Below are 25020 nucleotides of genomic sequence, written 5' to 3'. Positions count from 1 at the left end.
AGCTCAAAACCCCAATTTTTTACTTTCAGTTTGGAGAAGATTAATGAAGGAAAAGCACACATTACTATTTTTCTATGATCAAATCCTATGATTTCTCAAAAATTTATTTTTGCTAAAATCAAAAGGAAATCAAATGCAGAATAAACAAATAATATGAAAGCCTTTTTGATCAGATAAGTTTTAAATAAATGACTCTATTTTAATCTCACGTTAACCCTTTGCTAAACCTGCACATGTTGTTTAAAGAGAGAAAAATGCTTCAAGAAACTAAGTGGTAGACACTGTACATCTTGATCAGATGTTGGGATGTTGAATTTATCTTCTCTCTATCTGAACCCAGAGCAAGTTCTCTGGAACACAACGACTCCCATAATGACAGGACACTATATTACAGGACTGTCATTCTTAAATAAAGTTATAATTATTTCAGGCCACCCTTTGATTCATATTTTCCTAGCATTTTTCATTTCCCATCAATTATGTCACTTGAACATTAATTATTTTGACTTATAGAAGGAACATGTTCAAGTAATTTTTTCCTTGAATTGATGTCTGATCTCAGCAGAATCACATAGCACTTGGGAAGGAATATACACCCCAGTAAGCCAGCGCTGGAAGCCAGGATCGCGAAGGACTCCACAGCCACCATGGCTCTGCCTTTGGTGCTCAGGTAGGTGGGTAAGAAGCAGACCCACACGCTACAGAAAACCAGCATGCTGAATGTGATCATCTTGGCCTCGTTGAAAGTGTCCGGGAGCCTCCTGGCCACAAAGGCAATCATCAAGCTCAGAAGCGCCAGGAAGCCCAAGTAACCCAGGACGCAGTAGAAGGCGGCGGGGGAGCCCTCGTTGCACAGCAGGACCAGGTGGCCAAACTCTGCCTGTGAGTCCACATCGGGGAAAGGGGGAGAAGTTCCCAGCCACACCATGCAGATGCAGCCTTGAATCAGGGAGCCCAGGACGACGATAGCGTTGGAGCCTCGGCTCACCAGCCTCATCTGCGACGCCTTTCCAGGCCTGGTGGCTTTGAAGGCCACCACCACGATGAAGGTCTTTGCCAAAATAGCAGAAACGGCCACAGAGAAGACAACTGCAAAGAACACCTGTCTTAGGGCACAGGTGGCTGGGCTGGGCTGACCAATGAACAGCAAGGGGCAAAGGAAGCAGAGCATCAAGGAGACGAGGAGGACATAGCTGAGGTTTGTATTATTTGCTCTCACGATGGGGGTGTGTCGGTAGAGGATAAACAGTCCCCAAATCAGAGCAGTGAGGACAGAAAAACTAATGGCCACAGAGACCAGAACAGCTCCCAGAGTGTCTTCATAGGACAAAAATGTCGGGATTTTGGGGAGACACTGCACTCCTGCCTCAAATGAATAGTGATCCTCAGGACACTTGATACACTCTTCCATATCTGAAAGGGACACAGGTGAATTTAGTATGTTCCCTTGGTTATATCTAATATATATAAAGAAATACATGTAGAACAGACCATATTTGAGTTTTTAAAAATGTACTCACTTACATTCTTTGGACCACAGCATTAGAAAAATAGATGTATACTTTCTATTTTCTCAGAAAAATCATCTCATTTTTGATTCCATAAAAATATACAAAATGAGTTAAAGTGAGTAATGAGAAGGAGTGCCAAATATTTTAAAAATGATGTTGAGAGAAAACTACATACTGTCTCTAAGATATATTTGTTTATCTATGAAAGGAAGACAGAACACATTCTAAAGCTTGTTTTAGTTATAGATGGCCAGTAAGACAAGTTAATTCTAGTATTTATTGAATATAAAAATTGGAACTCTTTAGTGCTTTCTCAATTACACTTTGATTTTTGTATCAGGTCTACAAAGAATATAGTTTTTCTTTATTACTTATAATAACATATTATTCTGAAAGGAATCAATTTTAATCTTCTGATCCATAGTCAGATGTGTTATCCATTGTGCCATGGTTCACTGCTTGAAAGGAATCCATTTTAGAGGGATATTTTTGTTATGATGGAATAAATTAATTTTGGTAAGCTCCTCAAAAACTTTATAACATTTTATTTAAATTTCTCATTCAAGCTCAAAATCATTTCACAAAAAGCTTTTGATGTGCATTTTGATATCTTTCTATTATTTATTTTAGTAATTCTTCTACACATAATTTCTTCAAATCAATATATTTTGACTGGGTAAATACATTAAAGAAACTTCAAAATACAGGGATATGTACAGCGTTATATTTCAGGATTTGACTTCATTTACTCTGAAAGATGTTTGTATATACCACTGTTTGTGCGTGCGTGCGTGCGTGCGTGCGTGCGTGCGTGTGTGTGTGTGTGTTACTGGGGATTAGACCCAGGTTTATTCTATATGTGAGCTTTACCCTGACCCTATTTTTATTTTTATTTGGAAACAGGGTTTTGCTAGGTCGATGAGAGTCTCAGTACTTGCGCAGACTCTCCGCAAACCTTTGATCTTCCTATCTTAGCATCCCAAGAATTAGGATAACAGGTATATGGCACCATACCCACCTTATACCATCATGTTTTTTGTGTGTGTATGGTACTGGGGTTCCTGGAAACCCTTCTACCTCCGGGCTACACTCCCATACCTATTTTATTATATTTTCAAATTTGGAAACACGGTATCCTAAGCCAGCGTGGGCAGCTGGCTATGAACCTGCGCGATCCTCCTGTCTCCACCTCCCAAGCGCGGGGATTACAAGTGTTCGCCACCACGCCCAGCATTATACCATCATTTTAATGAGAAAATTTTACTCATTCAATTGTGAGTTTATATCTCACAATTTTTTACTGAAACTAATATTTAAATGCTTTATGGTTTTATGCTGCTAATATCTCTTCCTAAAGAATAATGCAACTCGGGTTTTTAGAAACAATAACTTTTTATGAACATCATTAACAAATGGTGGAATATGCTATTACTTCTGCATATTTCCTCTTGCTTTCTCATGTATTTTATTTTTTGTTTGTTTTTTGTACGAACGTTCAGTCCCTGGAGTTTTGTGAAGAAAGAACACATAATATTTAATTTCAAGAGAAAGAAACGGAGAAGTGGGATCATTCAAGAGAGAGTTAAATTGCATATGGATGAGATGTTAATAAGCCAAGGAAAAGCCATCGGGTCATAAAAACAATTTGAATGCATATTAAAAGACTGAATTGAGAAAATGTCATGTTTGCTTTTCTTACATTTTCCATGCTACAGTTATTTGATTCTAAAACACTGTAGATAGGGAAGATATCTTAAAAAATACTACAGAAGTAGAGAATGTATTTGAGACATTGCAAAAAAAGGAAAGGAAATGGTACAAGAGGAAGAATTTAGAAAAACCATTCGCACATTACTGGAGTTGAACAGATGATGCAGTAATTTACTGAGGAAGAAAAAATAAGGAAAGGTAGAATAGTTAGTGGGAGTTTTATTAGGCTGCTGAGGCTGGCTTAGAACCTACTATCCTCCTGTCTCAGCCCTCCCAAGTACTGGGATTACAAGAATGTCACGCCAAGCCCAGCGTAAGCAGAATTCTTAAAACCACAGAATTCTAGAGCTAAATTTTATAAGCCATTAATATTGATGAGATTCATAGTTTAATGAGACTCCTCAGTTACCAGTATTTGCTTCTTTCCAAAATCAAATGATATTAAAGTAGAGGAAGAATCCATCCAATATTGTCATGTTTAAATATTATGGGATTCTGAGTTAAAGAATTGCACATCATTTATCACAGATAAGGGTTTCATCAAAGACATGAGAATCACAAAGGTCATTATATGGAATCTATGACTTCTTGGAATTTTGACCTCAATAATGTGAGAGAACTTTGGTTTTCTCTGTTTTTGCCATGAAAAATCTAAATCCATGTATGTGTATTCAAAGAATTAAACCTAACAAACTTTCTACAGCAAAATTACAGAATTGGATTTCCAACTTACACTCATGTTTCTAAGAATAAGTGTCCCCCCAAAAAAGAAACCTTTTCAGTATTTCTCCTATAAACAGGACCACAGTTCTGTGTTCCGTCTTTCACCCACTATCCATGTCACTCCTAGAAATCCAACCTGAGTGTGCAAACAGGAACTTCATATAATGATACAGAAAACATTAAATAACATATAGATTGGATACCTACAAATGCATGATGAATATTTGAAAATAAATGGGCAATTTTATTATATCGGTTGAATAGTTTCCCCTACAAGAAATGCTAAAACCCTAACCCCAGATACCTGTGAGATGCAACCTTATTTGGTAATAGGGTCACAGAAGAATTAATTGAGTTAAGAGACGGTCGCTATAATGGTCCCTGATTTGGTATACTTGGTAGTCATATAAGGAAAAGAAAATAGCATATGTAGACAGAAACACTGGAGGGAAGTAATATAAAAACAGAGAGAGCCTGGAGGGGTGATACCGAAAGAGGAAGGACCAAGGTTTGGTGGCCACCAGTGGAAACATCAGGAGCAGGAGAGGGCCCTCCCCTATAGGTTTCTCAGGAAACATGACCTTGCTGACACCCTGGTTAGAGGTCCTGGCTTCCAGAACTGCAAGATAATTGATTTCTGTTACTGCTTACAGCGAGTCATGACGGAAAACACAAAATGAGATTAGTAAAATGGGTTCGACTTGTCAGCAATCCAATTTTATAAACTACTACACTTCTTAAGTCATTTTGCCAGGTGTGGTGGTGCACATTTGTAATTCCAGTATTTGGGAGGCTAAAATGGGAGGATCGTGGTTCACAGACAGCCTCATCTACTTTGTGAGGCCCTTTGCAACTCAGTGAGAAGCTGTTTCAAAATAAAGAAAAAAAAAAAACAGAGCTGGGGCGAATCTTGGAGGTAGAAACTCCCTGGTTTCATCCCCAATATTGGAAAAATATAAAATAAATACACAAACAAAGAAATAAATAAGTACAATAAGTCATCTCGTATGAGAGTGAATATAAACTTTAATGACATAGTAAGTTTGAAAATGAAAAATACAGAATATTTTAACTGTGAAAAATCTCACATAGTATGACAACCATTTTTTGCTCCAAAAAATAAAAATAAAGTTTTCATAAAAATAGAAGTTAAATATGAAAATAAAAGGAAGTGATACATACAGAATCACATTCAAACATGAACATTTCCAGAAGCAAAAAGAAATACAAAATAAGAAATGGAGAAACACCGCCGATGACTACAGCATCTAAATAGGACGGGACTCTGCTCAGGCAAGTTACCAGAGAAGGTGACTAAGCCCGAGAGATGTCCAGGGGAAATGTGGTGGAGAGCTGTGCAGGAAGTCGGTTTGCCAAGGAACTGGACAGAGAGTTAGATACAAACTGCCAAGCCCAGGACTTGGTACCGTGAGCCGTTAGCTTTGTCCCTAGATATGAAAGAGCCTCAAATATTATCCTCAAATGAACAAGGGCCAGGAACACCATGCATGTGTTTATTAGATCTCGCTGTCTATCAAGGAATTAGAGAGTCCAAGAAAGGCAACAACAACCTTTGTTACGTATTTAAATGACATGTACTTGGTCTCAGTGAATCACAGATATTATTTTACTCAATTAGCCCCTCCGTTATTTCTGTTGAGAATTTTACTGTCAACACGGCAATTGTCATTTGTATGCGCTCTATCTTTTCTGCTTGGCTGCTTTTAGATCAGTTTCATTCGTTCTTTGTGGAATTCTGCTTTTAACCACAATCTGTGTTGATACATAAATTATTTTTACCATATTCTATATGGAATGCTTTGATCAGCTTATGTAAATATGGATAAGTATAAATATTTATACTTTAATCATTGTTTGAAAATCATCTGATATTAACCCTCCATGCCTGTCTGTCCTCTATCACTTCCATTCTTTCTCCTGGGATCCACATCCCCTTCCATCCTGCTTACCTGACACCGTGCCTACATGGCTGTGTTGTGAATAATTTGTTCAGATGTGTTTTCCCTGCCCTAAATCTTATTATGGTCCTTCCCAATCATCTACTAACCCATCTACTGACTTTTTAATCTAAACAGCTATACTCTTTATTATTTTAATTCTTTTGTTGGTAATAGAGTTCCTGGAAACCCTTCTATCTGCAGTATACACTCCCAGACCTATTTTATATTTTTATTTGGAAACAGGGTCTCTTAAGACAGCGCGGCTGGCTTCTTACCTGCGGGATCCTCCTGTCTCCGCCTCCCAAGAGCGGGGATTACAAGCGTGCACCACTCGCCCAGCTATTGTTTTAATTTTTGAACTAGGAGCTGAACTCAGAGACATTCTGCCATGAGTCACACTCATCACCCTTTTTCCTTTTTATTTTTATAAGAGTCTTACTAAGTTTTGGATGCTGGCCTCTAACTTAAAATCTTCCTGTCTCACGCTTCCAAATGGTGGAATCATAGAAGGTATGTGCCACCGTTTCTGGCTTATGCTCTTCTTTCCTAAAGAATGATTCATAATTGTTTTTAAAAAATTATAATATGATAATTTTGGTCCCCTCTACATTTTTATACATAGTCCTATTTTATTATTATTTCACATTAATTCTTTTTTTTTTTTGCAGTACTGGGAATGGAACATAGGGGTTTTCTACCTCTGAGCAACACCTCAGCCCTATTTTTTTATTCTTTATTTTGAAACAGGTTTTCACTGAGTTGCAAAGGGCCTCACTAAGTAACTGAGGGCGAACGCACACTGCGATCCTCCTGTCTGGGCCTCTCCAATGCTGGGATTACAAGAGTGTGCCACTCTGCCAGGCTATTTAACAATAATTGTTGAGAATTCTGAGAATCCAAGTGGAGATTTCCAGGAGGTGTCACAAACCTCAAACACCGCAGCCACCTGTCAGCCGTACCTGCTCGCTGAGGCAGGAACAGTGTGAGGTGCTCTTCCTCACAGAGTTCAAGGGCTGTGTGTCTCCCAAATTTTCACTTCGCTTGTTTAGGAACCATGTCTCATTGTGTAATTTTCCACATTCAGAATGATTTTTATAAATGCCTACCTGATACATTTGCGATCTCCCCTTCTGGGCAGGGTCTGCATGAATAACAACAAAATGGTTTCCCTTCAGGTGCGTCTTTTTTGTATCCAGGTTTACAATGAGCTTTGCAATCAGCAGAAGGAGTCTGTGTAAGAGAAGTGAGAAGAGGGTAAGCTGGTCCTTAAACAAGTTGAGAAGTACTGTGTCGGTGGAGGTTTTAAACTGTTTGAAGCACAACATTTTAAGCAGGAACTTCTGACCTTCTGGAGAATACCTACTGGCTATCGTGTTCCTTGGTACTATGTTTCCCCTCTGTTTAGTATACCATTTAAATTTTTCGGGATATAAAGTATAAACACGAATATGCGTATTATGGTAAAGTTAGTGTGCTTTATTATTATGTCTTTTGAAGAGACTGTTTTTATTCAAGAATATCATTTATTTTCCTTCATTGGAGCCAGATATTCAAATTATCACTGATACCATAAGCTTTCAAAAATCCATATTCTCAGAAAATTGCTTTGGTGATCTGTTTTACTATGTAGGCAAAAGGTCCATTTAATCTGTTGCAGAAAAGATAATCTTTTAATTCAAAAGACGTAAATGTGATTTTATGATAATTCTGAGGCCAAGAAGTTCCTATGCTTGTTACTAAAGCAAAGTAAGAAGTAAGGTTAGTGTCCGCCCAGTGGAATCCACACATTTTCCTACTCTCTGAGACCTCTGCGCTGTGAGGAATGTCCCCAGAGTACCACCGAGGATGCTCACCTCAGTGTAGTGCTCACCCCACGTGATGAGTTCATCATTTAATGACAAGTGGCCGCTGTGTGCTTTGAACATGAACTCTCCAACCTTCACCTGGGCTGTGGTGCCATTCAGCAGAGACTGATAGTTAAAGATGTCAAGCCGGGTTGTGGACGTCGTCTCACTCACAGAGGCCCCCTTACCAACACTTCTTTCAAGTTGGCCTCTTTGCAGGAATGGGTGGAGCTAAATGTGAAAATAATTTTTAGAACTTGAGCCCACAAAGAATAGTAGTAGAAATAAATCTTATTACTTCAATGCAACCTCATTTACACTTCCTCTTTAAATACTTATATAGGGTTCAGTATGTACCAGATGAGGGTCTACATCTACATCTTCTACGTACAATAAATAGCAAATAGGCTACATAAAATCTTTGTGTGAATTACTATTATCATCCTTTGCAAATATAAAATTAATTTTCAAACGTCACACTGATAGTGATGACACCAGAACTTTTTAAAATTAGCTCCTCATTTTGAGGAAAAATATGCTAAAGGATTTAAAAATCAGTACACAGTAATTCCTCAATAAAATATTATTTTAAAAATATTTTACTTCTCAATAAAATATTATTATTCATATATATATATATATTTTATTTTTTTATGGTACTAGGGTTCCTGGAAGCCCTTCTACCTCCAGGCTACGCTCCCAGACCTATTTTTACATTTTTATTTGGAAACAGGGTCTCCTAAGCCAGTGCGCGCCGCTGGCTTCGAACCTGCGCGATCCTCCTGTCTCTGCCTCCCAAGCGTGGGGATTATAAGCGTGCGCCACCGCGCCCGGCTATCCATATTATTTTACAAATATAACATGAATGATTTCAGTAAAAAACTGATGATGTGAACCTAGTTTTTCTGACTTACAAAAGAATAAGCTGAATTTCTTTGAATTCATATCATTTTCCAATCTTATCAATTTTACACAATTCATTCCTGCTATTATCTGGAATATTTTAATAGAGTCTTTAAAATTTTTTATCCTAACTTGTGAAACAAAAGCATACATTATTCCTACCAAATTGAATATCAATAAACTTTTCTATAGAAAGTTAAATTTGACAATATGTTTCAACTGGGAAGGAATTTTCCTGGTGTGCCTGAGAAGCACTTGTTGATAACCACTTATTTATATAATAACTTAATCTTTCATTGAAATGCATGGCATTTCCTTTCTTAGGACTTACATCAACAACATATGCATGCACATTTCACAAGAAATCTCTAAAATTGAAATGTAGAAATAGGTCCATTGAAATAAAAAATGCATTACAATTATTGTAATCTGTGCATTAGATGATAAATATTTAATAAACTTGTAGAATATTGGGAAAGGCAAAATACCTCAAGAGAATGTATATATTTTATTTTATTTTTATTACTTTTTAATGAGCAAAATCAAATGACTAAAACCAAGAATATAAATACCAATAAAGGCTTTTACTAGGCACATCACAGAATTTAGGTCATAAAACAAACTGTTTTCCTAAAAAATATAAAGATAAACAAGAAAAAAATATCAGGTTGCTGGAAGAAGCAGCAGGACTGGAGAACTAGTGGGAAAACTTACACCAGAATTGATGCTGTTTCAGACTAAGTGTCGACTAGTCAGGGAGATGAAAGCCCCTAGAGGCCTAGGCTTGTGGAATTGGAGGAAGGACCCTTTGTCATATGTGTTCACCAGGGTCTCCACCAGTTTCTCATAGTTAAAATCACAGAGTTACTTTCTCCTTTATCCAGCAGGGGGAGCAAACAGTATTTTGAAACATGCCCAGAGTATTGTTTTTCACCTTTAAGGGAAACTGCTTTACTAGAGCCTAATCCAGCTGGGCAGGAAAACAAACACCCTACTCAGGTCCCTTCTAGCCTTCCTGTCTCACCTGAAGGAGAGTTAAAGAGATGAAAAGCACTTAATAAGGTCACAGCCCGGGGCACAGCCAGGCCCACTGCAAAATGGAGGACTAATCATCAGAAATAAATATATTCAAATACAGAAATTAATGTATAGTAGAAAGAGAACACAGAAGTTTGAATGACAAGGACTGAGTACATGACCCACCACTGTGTCCACTTTAATTTTTAAACAAGCTACTTACTCTTTAAGGAAAAATTAAAAAGTAAGGAAAAAAATTCCTTTTCAAAATAGGACAAAAGAAAAACTCTAATGTGAGATATTAGCATCACAAAGACATAAAGATTCCTTCAAATGGTCTATATCAATGCTTATGAAAGTCTTCTAAGCTAATTATCTAATTTCCCCAGAATATTAAAAATAATAAAGAAAATGTTTAAACACAGGCCAATCATAGCTTATTTCCCTAGAAAAACACAAGAATAAGCCGCTGCTACCTGCCAAGGTTGAGGAGTCATGCTCCTGTCTTTCTCAACGAATTCTTTTTCCATTCGAAGCGAGAGTTCTTCATGAAGAGCCTGGGCAATGGCCTGCACAGCAGCGTACACCTTGTAACTCTGGGCTGAGGTGTTCATGTCCCAAAGGTGCAGATCTTTACCTGCCAGGGTGCCATTTTGTGCACATCGATCTAATTTTCTGGTTTTATGTTTAATCAAATGTGGGCATTCAAATATCATAGACCACACATCCTGGATAAAGATATCATGAGGATATTTTGCAGGGTGAACATTCCTGAGAAAATCTTTAAAACCAGGAATCTCATCCATGTGGACAAAAAATGATAATCCTCCACCAAAATATGTATAACCTGGACGTGGTCCAAAGGGTATTGTTGTTATATCCCAATCAGAGGTTGTGACAAAGATTCTACAACAAATATTGTGGGAAAAAATGTTATATGCAAATCTTAGAAGAGAATATGTGTCACCAAAAACAACAATGACATATGTAGTTGAGATTTTCATACTGAAATAGTAACTGTCAATTATATCCTCAGCAGGAAACTGTGGAATCCTTTCTGCAAATGCAATACACAGTCTATTGTTGTCCATTTCTTGGGTCATGTCTCTGAAAAATGTTTCTCCCCTGATGTCATCTGGAAACACAAGGCCAACCCAGACCCAACCAAAGTGCAGCAAAAGTCGGATGATCCCCTGATACAGAGCTGCAGAGTCCCTGGGAAACTGGTAGAGAGACGGGAGCTGGACTTCGTCCCTGAGACTGAGGTCAAAGGGACCATAGCTGATCTGAATAGAAGACAAAGTTATTGCTTACACAAAATTATGATGCATATTATCAATAATTTGATTTATTTATTCTCTTATATGTACTGTAGAAGAAATAAAACAATTAAACAAGTCACTTTGTGAAGAAATAGCCATATATTATTTCACTCATCACCTAATTTTTACTTTTATTTTTTATATAAGAAAAGTGTTTGATCTACTTTTCTTATGCTAGTATTGTGAATTTTCAGATATTATATACAATTTCAGATTTTCTAATATTGAACTTTATGAATTATGATCATAGGAGTAATGAAATGTTAATGCTCTAGATGTTTTTCGTCAAGCTACAAAGATATCATCATTTTTACTCAGAAAAAAAATACATCAAGCATGTTATAATTCACAATAGAAAGAAGTCTATAATGCCTCGGTCTACCTATGCCTTCCTGTTACTTTTTACTAAATATTGAACAATTACATAGTGAAGAATATAAGCTTGATTATTTTCAGTCCCTTCATGTATAATCTTTTGTATTCAAGTTCTCCAGTTACTCCCATATTGCTACCCTACTTCAAAGAAAACTCCACTGAGTTGTCTTTGCTATTATTCCTATATGTCTCTTGATGTTCCCTTCTGAGCCTTCTGTATCATATATTTCTGTGGTTTTCAGTCTTTTAAAAACTAGGTCATTGTAGACTAATTTGATAATTTAGATGGCTATTTACCCAAACTCATTTCACCTAATCTACTTTTGGCCGAAAACTGTTGGTCACAGCCCAGACAGTGAAGAAATCCAGAGGATCATCAGAAATAACATTGAAAATTTATGATCCAATAAACTGCAAAAGATAGAAGAAATCAAGAGATTTCTAGACACATCTCATCTACCAACATTAAACCAAGAGGATATAGAAAAACCTAAACTGATCGATAGCAAGCAAAGAGAAAAAGCAATAAAAATACTACTGTCAAAGAAAAGTCTAAGCTCAGGAGGATTTTTAGCTGAATTCTACAATATCTTTACAGAAGGACTAAATGCAATGCTTCACAAATTACTCTATGAAATTAAAAGAGAATCAACGAGGTGAAATTTAGACCATAGATTCTGAAATTACTAGAAGAGAGTATAGCACCAGCATTTCCACATACAGACACATGTAGAAACTTCCTCAATAAAACCCTCAAAGATGAGAAAATTAAACAAGGATTAATAAATGGGGTGGCATGAAACTAAAAATTTCTATTCATCAGGGAAAACCATCAAGAGTCCATAGAGAGAGCCTACAGAGTAGAAGATATTTGCCAACCATTTCTCTAATAGAGAACTAGTATCTATAAGATACAAAAGACTTAAGAGACTTAACATTGAAGATACAAATAACTAAAAAGACACTTCACAAAAGAAAAAAACAAATGGGCAATAAATACATCAAAAGTGGTCAACCTCATTAGCAACTAGGAAGATGCAAGTCAAAACTACACCAAGAGTCCATCTCACTCTAATCAGAAGGCAGTCATTAAGAAGTTATCAGTAAATACTGGTGAGCATGTGGGGAATGGGGCCACTTCTACACTGTTGATGGGATTGCAAATTAGTGAAGCTGCTATGGAGATCAGCTTGGAAATTCTTTGAAAAACTGATGATGGATCCACCATATGATCTAGCTATACCATTCCTGGGTATGTTTCCAACAAGGATGAAATGAGAAAATTATAGATATATATGCATATCCATATTTATTGTAGCCTAATGCACAACAACCAAATTATGGAAGCGACCTAAGTGTCCATCAACAGATGAGTGGGTGATAAAATTATTTGATATGCACACAATAAAATTCTACTCAGCAATAAAGAAGAAATTTATGTCATTCATAGGAAAATGGGTAGACCTGGAGAAAATTAAATGAAGTGAGATTAGCCAATCACAGGAGCTAGGGATTAATTGTGATATCAGTGGGGCTTCGAATAGTGGAGGAAAAGCTCTTTGGAACCAGGGAGATGGTTCAGGGGAAGTGGGCATGGGGGAGAGGAAGAATCAAAGAAGCAATAATTCCCATTGATATTAAAAACATATGTGAGGATAGCAGCGCCAACCTCAGTATTGTATGGGGAAGGATGATAGGAGGAGGAGCTTGGAGAGAGCCCACCGGGTGCTGTGTCCATGTATGTCACTGTCAACTACATTAAGATATAAGACTATAATGTACCAATAGAGACATAAAAATAAATAGCCCAATAAAACATGCAAAAAGTTGCTTCTTCTTTTTTCCTTGAAATTGGTTCCTCAGTGCAGCATTCCTCTTCTCCTCAACTGATTTCTAGAATATCGTCCACATTATCACTATAAACTTGCTGAAACTTCCATCTCTCTTGAAGTTCCCAACATCAGAAGGCTCCATGGCGCAAACCAGGATCTTCTCTCTTTTTCACAAACACCTATTTTCTAAATGACCTTTCAAATTTATATGTTCGCCTGAGAATTTTTACCAAACTGTGAAGCCTCATATCCAACTGCTCATCAGCCGTTAAATGTGAATACTTAAGAGACACTTAATATGTATACCAATTCAAAACCTTGACTCTTGAACATCATTTAATATTTAAAGAAAAAGGATGAAAAAAATCTATAAATCACAAAAGGTTCACCTCTATATTTAGGAAGAATACAGAAAGCAATTTAAAAAACTTAACTGATGCAGTAAGAGAAGCAAATTTAATAGATAAAATTAAAGATTATCATCTTTTTAAAATTTGTTAAAATTTCATGATGTGTTTATGAGTGTTATTTAATAAGTCTATTTTTTGTATACTTACATTTCCCCGAAATTGTACACCCTTAACGGATTTTTTTTCAGACATACATATTTGAAAGATGGGCGTGGTGGCGCACGCTTGTAATCCCAGTACTTGGGAAGCTAAGACAGGAGGATTGCTAGGTTCAAAGCCAGCCTCAGCTTCTTAATGAGGCTCTCAGCAACTTAGTGAGACCCTGTTTCCAAATAAAGTATAAAATAGGTATCAGAGAGTGTAGCCTGGAGGTAGAAAGTCCTTGGGTTCCTTCATCAGTACCATAAAAAATACATACTTGAAATGTATTGAATACAAAGGCCAATTTTGTTTAATACAATGGGAAAAGACTGCATTTGTTGATAAAAAATGCAAAAAAATTTTTAGCAAGAATAAAAGAGGAAAGAATTTATACTCTAACCCACACATGACCAAGGTTAACTAACTCTCTACCTCTCTCTCTCTCTCCATATATATATATATATATATATATATATATATATATATATTGTTTAATAATATGTGTTAAACAAATATGCATGTATATAATAAAAGAAAATTCATCAACAAAGAAAATAAAGATTAAACAAGAATATCATTACTACCCTCTTCTAATAGATTTTTAAAAATAAACATGGGGGTTTCAAGAGAAAAGTAAACTGCGGTTCTTATGCATTATTACTGTTAGAAAAAAACTAACACAGTTTTAGTAAGAATTTTAAATTCTATTATAAGGCCTACAGATATAAACACATTTGACTCAGGAATACTATTAATATGCAAAAAATATTTAAAAGAAGTTGTCCCTGATGAAGGAAAGATTATTTTTTAAGACAAGGGCACAAATTTAAATACTCTTTATTGGAGAGGAAAATTGAAAAACAAACTCAAAGTCTTAAAAGCTGTATCAGCTAAATAAACTGTTAGAAAAATGTTGCAATTTAGCCGGGCGTGGTGGCGCACGCTTGTAATCCCCGCGCTTGGGAGGCTGAGACCGGGTCGCTCTGGTTCGAAGCCAGCCTCAGCTACTTAGTGAGGCTCTCAGCAACTTAGTGAGACCCTGTTTCCAAATAAAATATAAAAAAGGTCTGGGAGCATAGCCCGGGGTAGAAAGCCCCTGGGTTCAATCCCCAGTACCACCACCAAAAAAAAAAAAAAAAAAAAAAAAGTTGGAATTTAAATTGATATCAAAGAAAATATTTCATCAAAAATTAAAGCATTCATAATATGTACACTTCACAAATGTGAATAAATCTAAAATCTGTGACCAGAATTACCATACCCCCATATAACTAAGATGTTTTACTTCGCATAGCAAAAAAGACTGGATGATGATTCTAGTACTGAAAAATGTACTCTTGGTCAGTTTGTAGATTATCACTATTATCATCTGTATGCTTTCCTCTATTTAAAAGCTTTAAAGGGGGAATTAAACCATACAAGTACATTTTTATGTTATAAATTATATTTTAGAGAAGAAAATAATTAAACAGTAAATTGTTGAGAAGGTACATACACTATCAACACAACAGGAATAAGTGCAATCTGGGGCATACAAAAAATGAGTATTTTTAACTTTAGAAGCCCGATATTTTCCTTTACCTGTGGAACATTAAACAGAGATAGCACATGGGAACTCTGAGTTGTTATTAATGTTGAAACGCCTCCTACCACAGCCACCAGCTCGCCTTTCTTCTCCGTCCTGCAGTTGTAATTAGGGACTGGAGGACTCTTTCCTGAGAGCAGAGACATGGAACTCGCCACGGCCTTCATCTCAGTAAAATCAATGTTGAAGATAGAGAAGCCCAGAGACAGATTGAACAACAAGTTCACGTCCTTGTTGATTTGTTCCACAGCAAACACCATGGCCAGCAGGTGCTGATAGTGCTTGGGAAGAGCTCTAGAATGCAAAGGGGAAAAGACAAAAAGTGCGAGTGTAAAATCTGTGACATGAACAGGACATTCTAAGTTGAAAGTGTTGAGAAATTTGGTTCCCAAATAAATCAGATTGGCAATCTGATTTATGGTTAAATTTACAAGTTTGGCATTTTTATGTCCAGTTGGATTCTGATAATGTAAGGTCAAGGGAATAAAATGAATGAAAAATGGCAGAAATCACATTCATAATTTCATAGTGTTTTTTATTCCCTTGGATAATGGGATATATTCCAGGAAGAAAAATATGTTGCTAGATTACCCATGACCATACACAAATATAATGTTGAATAAACTAATTTAAACAAAAAATTCACAATACAATATATTGCATCAGTCTCCAGGGAAAAGTAAATTTTCAACTACAGAGTGTATTTTATATCTGTGTGCGCAGTACAGAGAAGTCACATACTTACACGAAAACAAACTCCGGCAAATAGATTGTATCCTGAAATCCAAACATATATCTGATGTCCAGAAGAGTCGCTCTTAAGGAAAAGAGTCCACCAATAATGACATCCCCATCTTGATGGTAGCCAGAAGCAGAGATCGCTGACGAGAGGCTAGAACTTTGCTCCTGGAATACAAAGAGAACGACAAAGAGAAGAGAAACAGAAGAGAATTTCATACTAACTCTGACAAGTATTAGTGTAATTGCCTGCACCTCAGAAATATATTCTATTGAGAATCTCCTCCAGAGCTGATCAAGACTAGCAGTACTTTATTCAAAATGCATGGCTCTCCACTTCAGGTGGGGCCAGTTTATATGGCTTTGGTTTGGGCCTGATGCAAGTGTGCTAATATGTAAACAGTGCCTTGTTTTCTCTTAGTGTGTTTGATTTGCACCTGCTCAGCTCTCAATTTAGGGGGCATTCATGCCATTACTGCCGGGCTCCAAGGGACCACAAGCTCTCTAACTTCACATCTGGCACCTGATTCTCATCAGAAAAACATCATCAAAAACAATCTTTAAATCATAAAACACTCCTAAGGATTTCTCTCCCTAGTGGGTTCAAATTAATTAGAGATGCCAAGATAATATGATAGATTACTATGCTGAAATTATTTCTGCATGAGTCAAGAAGCTTCATCCAAATGCTATTCTTAGTATTATCAAAAGTTACTGAGGCAGGAAGTCATAGAGATCAGGAAGGAGGATATCAGAGAGCACAGTGGAGCCTAAGGCTCGAATAGTCAGACCAAAGAGGCATTACTCTGTGTATATATCTCTTCAAAATACAAGCCAAATTTTTCATTAGACAAAATCTTTCCTGATCATTTCATAGAATCTACCTATGTGCTCATGCACATATGAATCAATAAAGACAATGGATTATAAAAATACAATAGTACATAATTTAACTGTGAATTACTCTAAAATCATATCATTTGCAGGAAATGCATGGAACTGGATATTATTACGATAGGAAATATTCAAAATAAAAAACACAAGTATTACACACTCCGTCACTAGTGTGAAATCTAGACAGGGATGCAACAGTAGAAGGGCCATCTCTACAGGAGAGGAAACAGGTGGGAGAATAGGAGAGAAGGTTAAAGAGGGTGTGGAGCACGAACATTTCCAAAGTATGTCACAATCAACTCTACCACAATGAAACTCATTGTTCTGTATTACCAATATGCCATACTAAATATGAACGCTTCATGAATGAAAAAGAAACATTTTAGAATTCTCCTTTATGAACCTAGATGCAAAAATCTTCAAGAGAAAACTAATGGAAATTGAAAATTTAGTTTCAGTCCTATACATTATGATTAATTAAGATTTGTCTCTGGGATATAAGATTGGTTCAACATACACAGGTCAATAAATGTGATATTGTACATGAGAAGATAAGGTAAAAATAATAACATTCTCTCAATTGAACCCAATGAAACACCTACAAAATAAAACTTGTTTTATGAAAATGATTTTATCAATTTAATCATAGAAAAATTTATTGCCATAAATATTGGTCATATGATACAAGCCTACAGCAAACATCTTAGTCAATGGGAAAAGCAGAAAGTCATCCTCTAAGACAATGTACAAGGTAAAATTCCTCATTTTCCATGTCTAATTAGCATAGTAGTAGCTGTACCGGAATGATGCAAAACAAAAAAAGAAATTAAAGGTACCAGAGTGTGATGAAAGTTGATGTGAATCTTTATATAATTATTTTATGTTATGATACAAATATGTCAAAGAATTTCATAAACACCTCGATTTCCCAAAGACCTGGAGAATGAATGATTGGGCCGCAGTGTAAAGCCACAAGAGGGTACTATCTCACTCCAGGACAAGCTCAAAACGCTAAATCACTTAAATCACTTACATGAAAAGAGTCGACTCCTATTAGCTATGTTTTCTTTCCTTCTAGTTTGTTCAAAATGCAGAACATTGGTTAGACATTAATAGAGTGAGTGAATTGTTATTAGCCAAGTGAATAAGAGTTGAAAACACTAGGCCAGTGTTGAGAGTTTTATTGTTCTATAAAATTTAAAATTTCTGCTTCCTTTCCCCTTGTGCAGCTAGCAGTGCAGCAACAGAAAAGAGCTGAGGCCCCAGTGACCTTGTGAAAAAAGGGAATCCCGCTACAGAGTGCCACAGCTGTACAACATGGGCTTACGCATCTTGTCACACAGCCTACCCTGGTAGTCATGGCTTCCCACCAAGGTCTCCTTGACAACCTGATTTCAAATTCTCTTCCCTTCCCAGGATTTCATAGCCTCTTTTTTGTTTATGTTTTCTCTACATTATTTATTGTCTTCCAACACAGAATGTAAATGAGCATGGAATATTTTACTATTTCTGTACTCACTAGAAAATATCTACCATGAGGGAAGGAATGTTATTTTGTAAGCTTGCTGTTTCTCTATTTCTAAAATGTAGAATAGCACCTGAATCAATAAGTGTGTGTGTGTGTGTGTGTGTGTGTGTGTGTGTGTGTGTGTGTTCACAGTGGATCAGATCTTATTTCATTATTCTTCCCTATATCCTAGTAAACTGTCAGTGGTCTGCTACTCTTTCTGTATTTAAAATATGGGTAAGCTGGGCGTGGTGGTGCACGCTTGTAGTCCCAGCATTCTGGAGGCTGAGACAGGAGGATCAGGGTTCGCGGACAGCCTCAGCTACTTAGTGAGGCCCTCTGCAACTCAATGAGACCCAGTTTCAAAGTAAAGAATAAAAAATAGGGCAGGGGCTGTAGCTTGGAGGTCGAATGCCCCTGGGTTCCATCCCCAAACCCGCAAAATAAAATAAAATAAAATAAAATAAAATAAAATAAAATAAAATAAAATATGGGTAAATTGGCAATCTACCCTTTATATGCATAAATAAAATGTCCTTTTAATGCTGGGGAAACTTTTTTTTTTTGTTTTTGACGTAGTGGGGTTGGAAGACAGGGGCATTCTACCTCCAAACTACCCATCCAGCCCTATTTTTTTATTCTTTATTTTGAAACCGGGTCTCACTGAGTTGCAAAGGGCCTCACTAAGTAGCTGAGGCTGTCTGTGAACCACAATTCTACTGCCTCAGCCTCCCAAATGCTGGGATTACAAGTGTGCTCCACCATGGCTGGCAAGTCTTTCTTTTGCTGTTCTAATTGTAGTCTATCATGGAAAAATTCTATATGCTATTGACTTTTGTTACTTTCTTAAAACTAAATGTAATTTGACACCTTAAATTCTGTAAAAGTTTTTTTTGTCTCCTAATATATGCCTATTAACACAATATTTGAAATAGAAGTACTTTATAAATATATTTAAGATTACTGTTAGGGTAATCTATCAGTTAATAATAAGAAAAAGTTTGCAATGTAATCCTATTAAAGCAAATGTGTTTACTATTTAAACTCTCTTTCCTCTGAAAATCTAAAACTGCATACAATATATTATATCCAAAAATTATACTTTGATATTTATTTTTAGATTGTTGACTCTTCCTAAACATTACAAGAACATTTTTTCCATTATAATTTATAGTCCCTCTGTGGAAAAACACAACCAATATAATCTGGATTCACAGAAGGGTAGATAGATGGAGAGCTAGATAGATGGATAGCATATAAACAAAAAGATATTTATTTTTTTATGAGCAATTGGATCAAACAATTATGGAGGCTTAGAAGTACCAGTGTCTGCCATTTACAAGCTGGACTTCCAGACAGACAATTGATATGATCTGGTCTTGGAACCAATGTCTGAAACCAGGTCAGTTGATAGTATATTTATACAGTGTTGAAAGTTTAAATTACAAAGACATAAGAGAAAAATTATTTAGTATTTCCAGACAGAAAGAGATACCCTTTGACATAGAAAGTGTTCAGATATAACATTTTTGGAGTCTGGTGTGAATAGGCATGGAAATAGGAGAAATAAGAGGAACAGTGCTTCCAATGAAAAAGCAATAGAAACATTTCAAGTATCTCTAAGGAGTAGAATTACTATTACTACAGTAGTGAAAAAAATGAAATATACCTGTATTATACATCAAGCATGTATGAAACCTTAAATTAGATTTTGAACATAAGTCAAAGCACAGAACTATATGTACAGTGTAAAAACAAGAAGAATCCAACACTATGTTATTTTGGAAACAATAAACAGAGTTCAACTATATTGATATTTTCAGTCAATGTTATAGTACAAGTGTGCTTCTGTAATGAGAAATTTTTAAGAAGTGTATAGTAATTTTATTTTTTATTTATAATAAATAAATCAGAAAATGTAGATAAACATGGAGGGACTGTTGGATGATACGGCTGAGGCAGCTTTACCTGATATCTATTACAAAACAGTTGTCCACTTACAGTACCTTTAAACTGGTGTGCATTTGGTCAGAGTCTGATAGTTGATGGATACTTACTCATTCATTTCCTTTTGCTCCTACCAGAAGTTTAACTATATCTTCAATTTAGCACAAAATGTATTTGTTAGGGAAACAGACAGGCCATAATTGAGAGCTGGGATAGGCTAAGATGTCTTCAAGTCAACGTTCCCGTAGGCTGAGTTTTGGTCTCATTTTATGTGTCTACACAATTCCTCTCAAATCGCAGGACTTTGAGCGACATACAACGCCTGTGTCAAAACAACCCACAATCACATGATGTGGCAGATGTTACGCATCAGTTACTTCTGAAACTTTGTTAATGGCTGCTAAGTGTCGGCCGACCTTCCTCACTGCACTACAGTCAAACCTGAGCTCAGATGCCAAGTGTGAGAGAGGAGCCTGTCATGATCCTCTTCCCATGTTAAAAGGTAATGGTGTGCACAACATCAGTCCTTGGCTATAAAAAGAAATACCTGAAAGATATGTTTCAGGAAGAATTATTTTGCAGCTCTCCTTGTGCTTTTAATTGTAATTATTTCCTTTCCATCAGCTTTTAAATCTCATATCTTGAAACACACCCATGTCCTGACAACTCTGACAGTGGGCAGTACATTGAAAACAATCCTTTCTCTCTAGGGGAAGAGTTGGAAGAGAAAAACCTTGTATTTATTTATTTTTTTTCATTTTTATTTTATTTTTTTTAATTGGTGCACTATATTCATACATCATAGTGGGATACATACTTTTGTAGACATACATGCACACATTGCCCAGTCAGCCCCCACCCGATCCCCACCCCATTCTCTCCCTACCCCTCCCTCCCATGCTTGGCTTAGTGATTGACATCTAGTATTATAGCAATTTATGCAAAATTAAAAATGATAATCTCACAAAACAGTTTCATTTGTCTGATACCAAGCTTTTGATGACTTAAATATAACATTTCAATATTTCTTTTTGCTTTCTTTCTTACCAGAGAATATTTTTTTTTCTATTTTTTAGGTGAAACTATCATATATTTATATATTTATTTTTCAGAAAAAAAAAACTATCCTAATATGGAGTATGGACTCTAGGTACACACAACGATCTTGAAAAAGAACAAAGCTAGAAGATATATATTTTCTGATTTCAAACCATATATAGCTACAATAATTGAAACAGTGTAGTACTATTCTAAAGGCAGATATATAAACCATTGGAGTTAAATAAACGCCTAGAGCTAAATTCTTCCCTATATTGTCAAGTTATTTTTGACAAGGTTTCCACGAACATTTGGTGGTGGAAATAATAATTTTTTAACTAAATATTGTTGAAAAATAATAATTACATAGAAAAGAATAAAATTGGACCCTTACCTAATCCCATATACAAATATTAACTCAAAATAAATAAAAGACCTAAATATAAATCTTAAGACTATAAACTTTTAGGAGAAAATCTGGGTCATAAAACCTCACAACATTGAAATTGGCAGTGATTTCTTGGATATGATTTCAATGGCACAGGCAACAGAAGAGTATACAAACTCCCTAAAAAATAAAAAAAATATTGTATATCCCAAGACAATGTAAACAGAGTTAACAGTCACTAATAGAATGGGATAAAATATTCCCAAATGCTATATCTGAAGGTATATTAATATTCCAACTAGAAATCCTAAAAATTAACAACAATAAAGGCAAACAATACCCTTTAGAGATAGGTAAAAGACTAACATAAATAATGAATCTCCACAGATAACCAATCTTAGTTATCTGTTGGATGGAAAATCTTGTTTCTCTAGTTCTGGAGTGTGTTACCTATTTCTTCTTTGTAGTTAATCTCTTTGAGTATTTTCTCTAGCGCTGGTTTTGAAGACATAAATTCCTTCAGTTTCTGTTTGTCATGGTAGCTTCTTATTTCTCCATCTAATTTGATAGAAAGTTTTGCTGGGTAGGAAATTTTTGGCTGGAAGTTGTTTTCTTTCAGAGTTTGGAATATGTTACTCCAAGCCCTTCTGGCTCTCATGACTTGGTTTGGGAAGTCTGGAGTGATTCTAATTGGTTTGCCTCTGAATGTCACTTGGCCCTTTGCTTTTGTTGCCTTTAAGATTCTCTGCTTGGCTTCCACATTGGTCATTTTGACAATTATGTGGCGTGGGGATCCTCTTCTCCGATCCTGTCTAAAGGGAGTTCTATAAGTTTCCTGGACCTGTGTATCGACCTCTTGCTCTATGTCTGGAAAATTTTCTGCTATTACTTCCTTGAAGAGATTGTTGATCCCTTTGGTTTCACTTTCTTTTCCCTCCTCTATTCCAATTATTCTTAGGCTAGCTCTCTTAAAATGGGCCCATATTTCTTCAATATCAGATTCCTGCTGTCGGATATTTTTTTCTAGATTAGAAACTATGCGTTCATTTTTGGATTGCTCATCTTCTAAGAGCGAGATTCTGTTCTCCATGTGTTCTAATCGGTTGTTTGTGCTTTGAATTGAGGCCTTTACTTCATTAATTGCATCCTTTATCTCTTTTTGGCTCTGTCTGAGTTCTTTTTGAAGCACCTCTATTATTTCTACAGTTATTTTCCTGATTTGATCTTCCTGAAATCTCTGATTTTCTGTTTTATTGGGTTCTGATGTTGTGGGGTTGTGTGCATTCATTGCTCCAGTATTATTCCTCTTTCCCATGATTTCGGAAGTTTGTGCCTTCTCTGGGTTCTTCCCTTGGGTCACTATGACTTCACTTAAGGTGCTCTGGATCTCGAGTCAGTAGTATCTCAGACCCCACTGCTCCTTTACTGGGTTGTATCACAGAGTCTCCCACCCAGAGAGTCGATAGAGGCTGCTTTAGACTGTGGGGGTGCCAGGTTGCAAGTTCTCCTATGGTGTGATATCTCTGCCACCGCCCCCCCCCCCCCACTGGGTCCAGTCCTAGGGAGTACAGTACTGGGATTTCTCTTCTGTGGCCCGCAATTTGACTCACTGTTCTTGAGTACGCAGATGTAGCTGTACTGAGTTCGGTGAATTCGCTGCTGCCGCCGGTGGCAATATGGCGCTGCTGCTACGCCCTCGGCTGTGGGGCTGGCGTTTTTCTTCTTGGTTTTGATTTCCATTCTGAATCCCTGCAGCGTGTGCTGAGCTCGGCCACTGGGAGCTTGAGATGCCCTCTGCGCCGAGAAATCCCGCCTGGCTGTTCCGCAGCGGCTCACCTCGGCTTGCTGTGGCCGTCCCGTGAATTCGCCAGTGCCGCCGGCAGTATGGCGCTGCTGCCGCGTCCTCGGGCATGAGGCCACGTCCTCGGGCGTGAGGATCTCCTCTGTGGCTCTGTTCTCAGTCTGCTTTCTCTCTGGAGCCTGGTGATTTTTTTTTTGTTTCTCTGGTGATGTTGTTTTATGGCTTTGAAAGGCGCTGATTTTGTGGTAATGGAGATTTGTTGTTAGCGGGGCTCTTAAGCCCCGCTTTTCTCGGTCGCCATCTTCCCGGAAGTCAATTCCTTGTATTTATTTTAATTGGTCTTACCATGCTGCTTTTGTGTATTGGTATGGGTAATCTAGCAAAATATATATTTTTCATTTCTGTTTTTTAATACTAGTGTTTCCTCGTTTTTCTTAGTTTTCTAGCTAAATATTTATCAGTTTTTCTTTTCTGCTTTAATATTACTAGAGGGTAACACTGGATTATTTGACATCTTTGCTTTTTCTTGATGGAGCCATATATTGGTGAACATGTTCCCTTTTAGAATGATTTTTCTTTGTCCCTTGATTTTGGTATGCTCTATTTCCATTTTTGTTCCAATATAATATTTGATTTCTCTTTTGGTTTTCTCTTTGATTAGCTGGTTCTTCAAGATAATGTAGTTGATGTTCCATGTACCTAAAAATGTCTACTTTTCCTTTTGTTCTGTATTTATGGTTCTGTTGCGGTGTGTTCTGGAAGGTTTGCCACAGGATTCTCACTTTCTTAAGCTGGTGAAGACCTGTTTGGTGCTCCAGGCTACGGTCTATTCTGACACTGATGCATGAGGATTGAGAAGAGTGTGCAGTTTGCTCCTGTGAGAGGGGATATTCTGTGTATGACAGTTAGTTTCATTTAAATTAATAGCAAGTCAAATCCTGTGATGCTTTTTGGTTTCTTATGTGAATGATCTATCCATTGCCGATAGTGGGGATATTGACATAGTTATCTATTATTTTATTGTGGCCTTTTTCCCAACATATCTCTTACTATTTTATATATATGTATATAGATTACCATATATAATATTTAAAATGGGCATGTCATTGTGATAAGTTGATGCTATCATAATTATATGACATTGTTAATCTTTTTTAAAGTTTTTGATTTATGATCTACCCTAACCAATGCAAGTCTGTCTATGCTCAGTATGGCTACCATTTGCATGGAATACCTTATTCACTCCTTCATTTACTGCTAATTTGATTCCCATGTTGGCAGTATGTGCTCAAACTTTCTCATTCTGTTTTTAATTTATTTAGCTACTTTGTTATTTTCATTAGAGAAATCCCATCCATTTTAATATAGTAGTA

General features: G+C 36.5%; 1 protein-coding gene across 1 annotated transcript; it reads right to left on the bottom strand.

Annotated features, from left to right (window-relative positions):
* Positions 1-493: 493 nt before the first annotated feature.
* Positions 494-24920, bottom strand: LOC308269629 (vomeronasal type-2 receptor 26-like; the record flags this gene model as incomplete). Its single annotated transcript, XM_080704996.1, has 7 exons — positions 494-1413; positions 7012-7135; positions 7759-7980; positions 10146-10955; positions 15331-15628; positions 16080-16240; positions 24882-24920. 7 exons carry the CDS (start codon positions 24918-24920, stop codon positions 494-496), a joined length of 2574 nt encoding a protein of 857 aa, XP_080561122.1.
* Positions 24921-25020: the final 100 nt, after the last annotated feature.

The sequence above is a fragment of the Muscardinus avellanarius genome, assembly GCF_963383645.1.
Source record: "Muscardinus avellanarius genome assembly, chromosome: 11".
Lineage (NCBI taxonomy): Eukaryota > Metazoa > Chordata > Mammalia > Rodentia > Gliridae > Muscardinus > Muscardinus avellanarius.
Note: the sequence above shows the minus strand (reverse complement) of the source record. Positions and strands in the feature narration are given on the sequence as shown.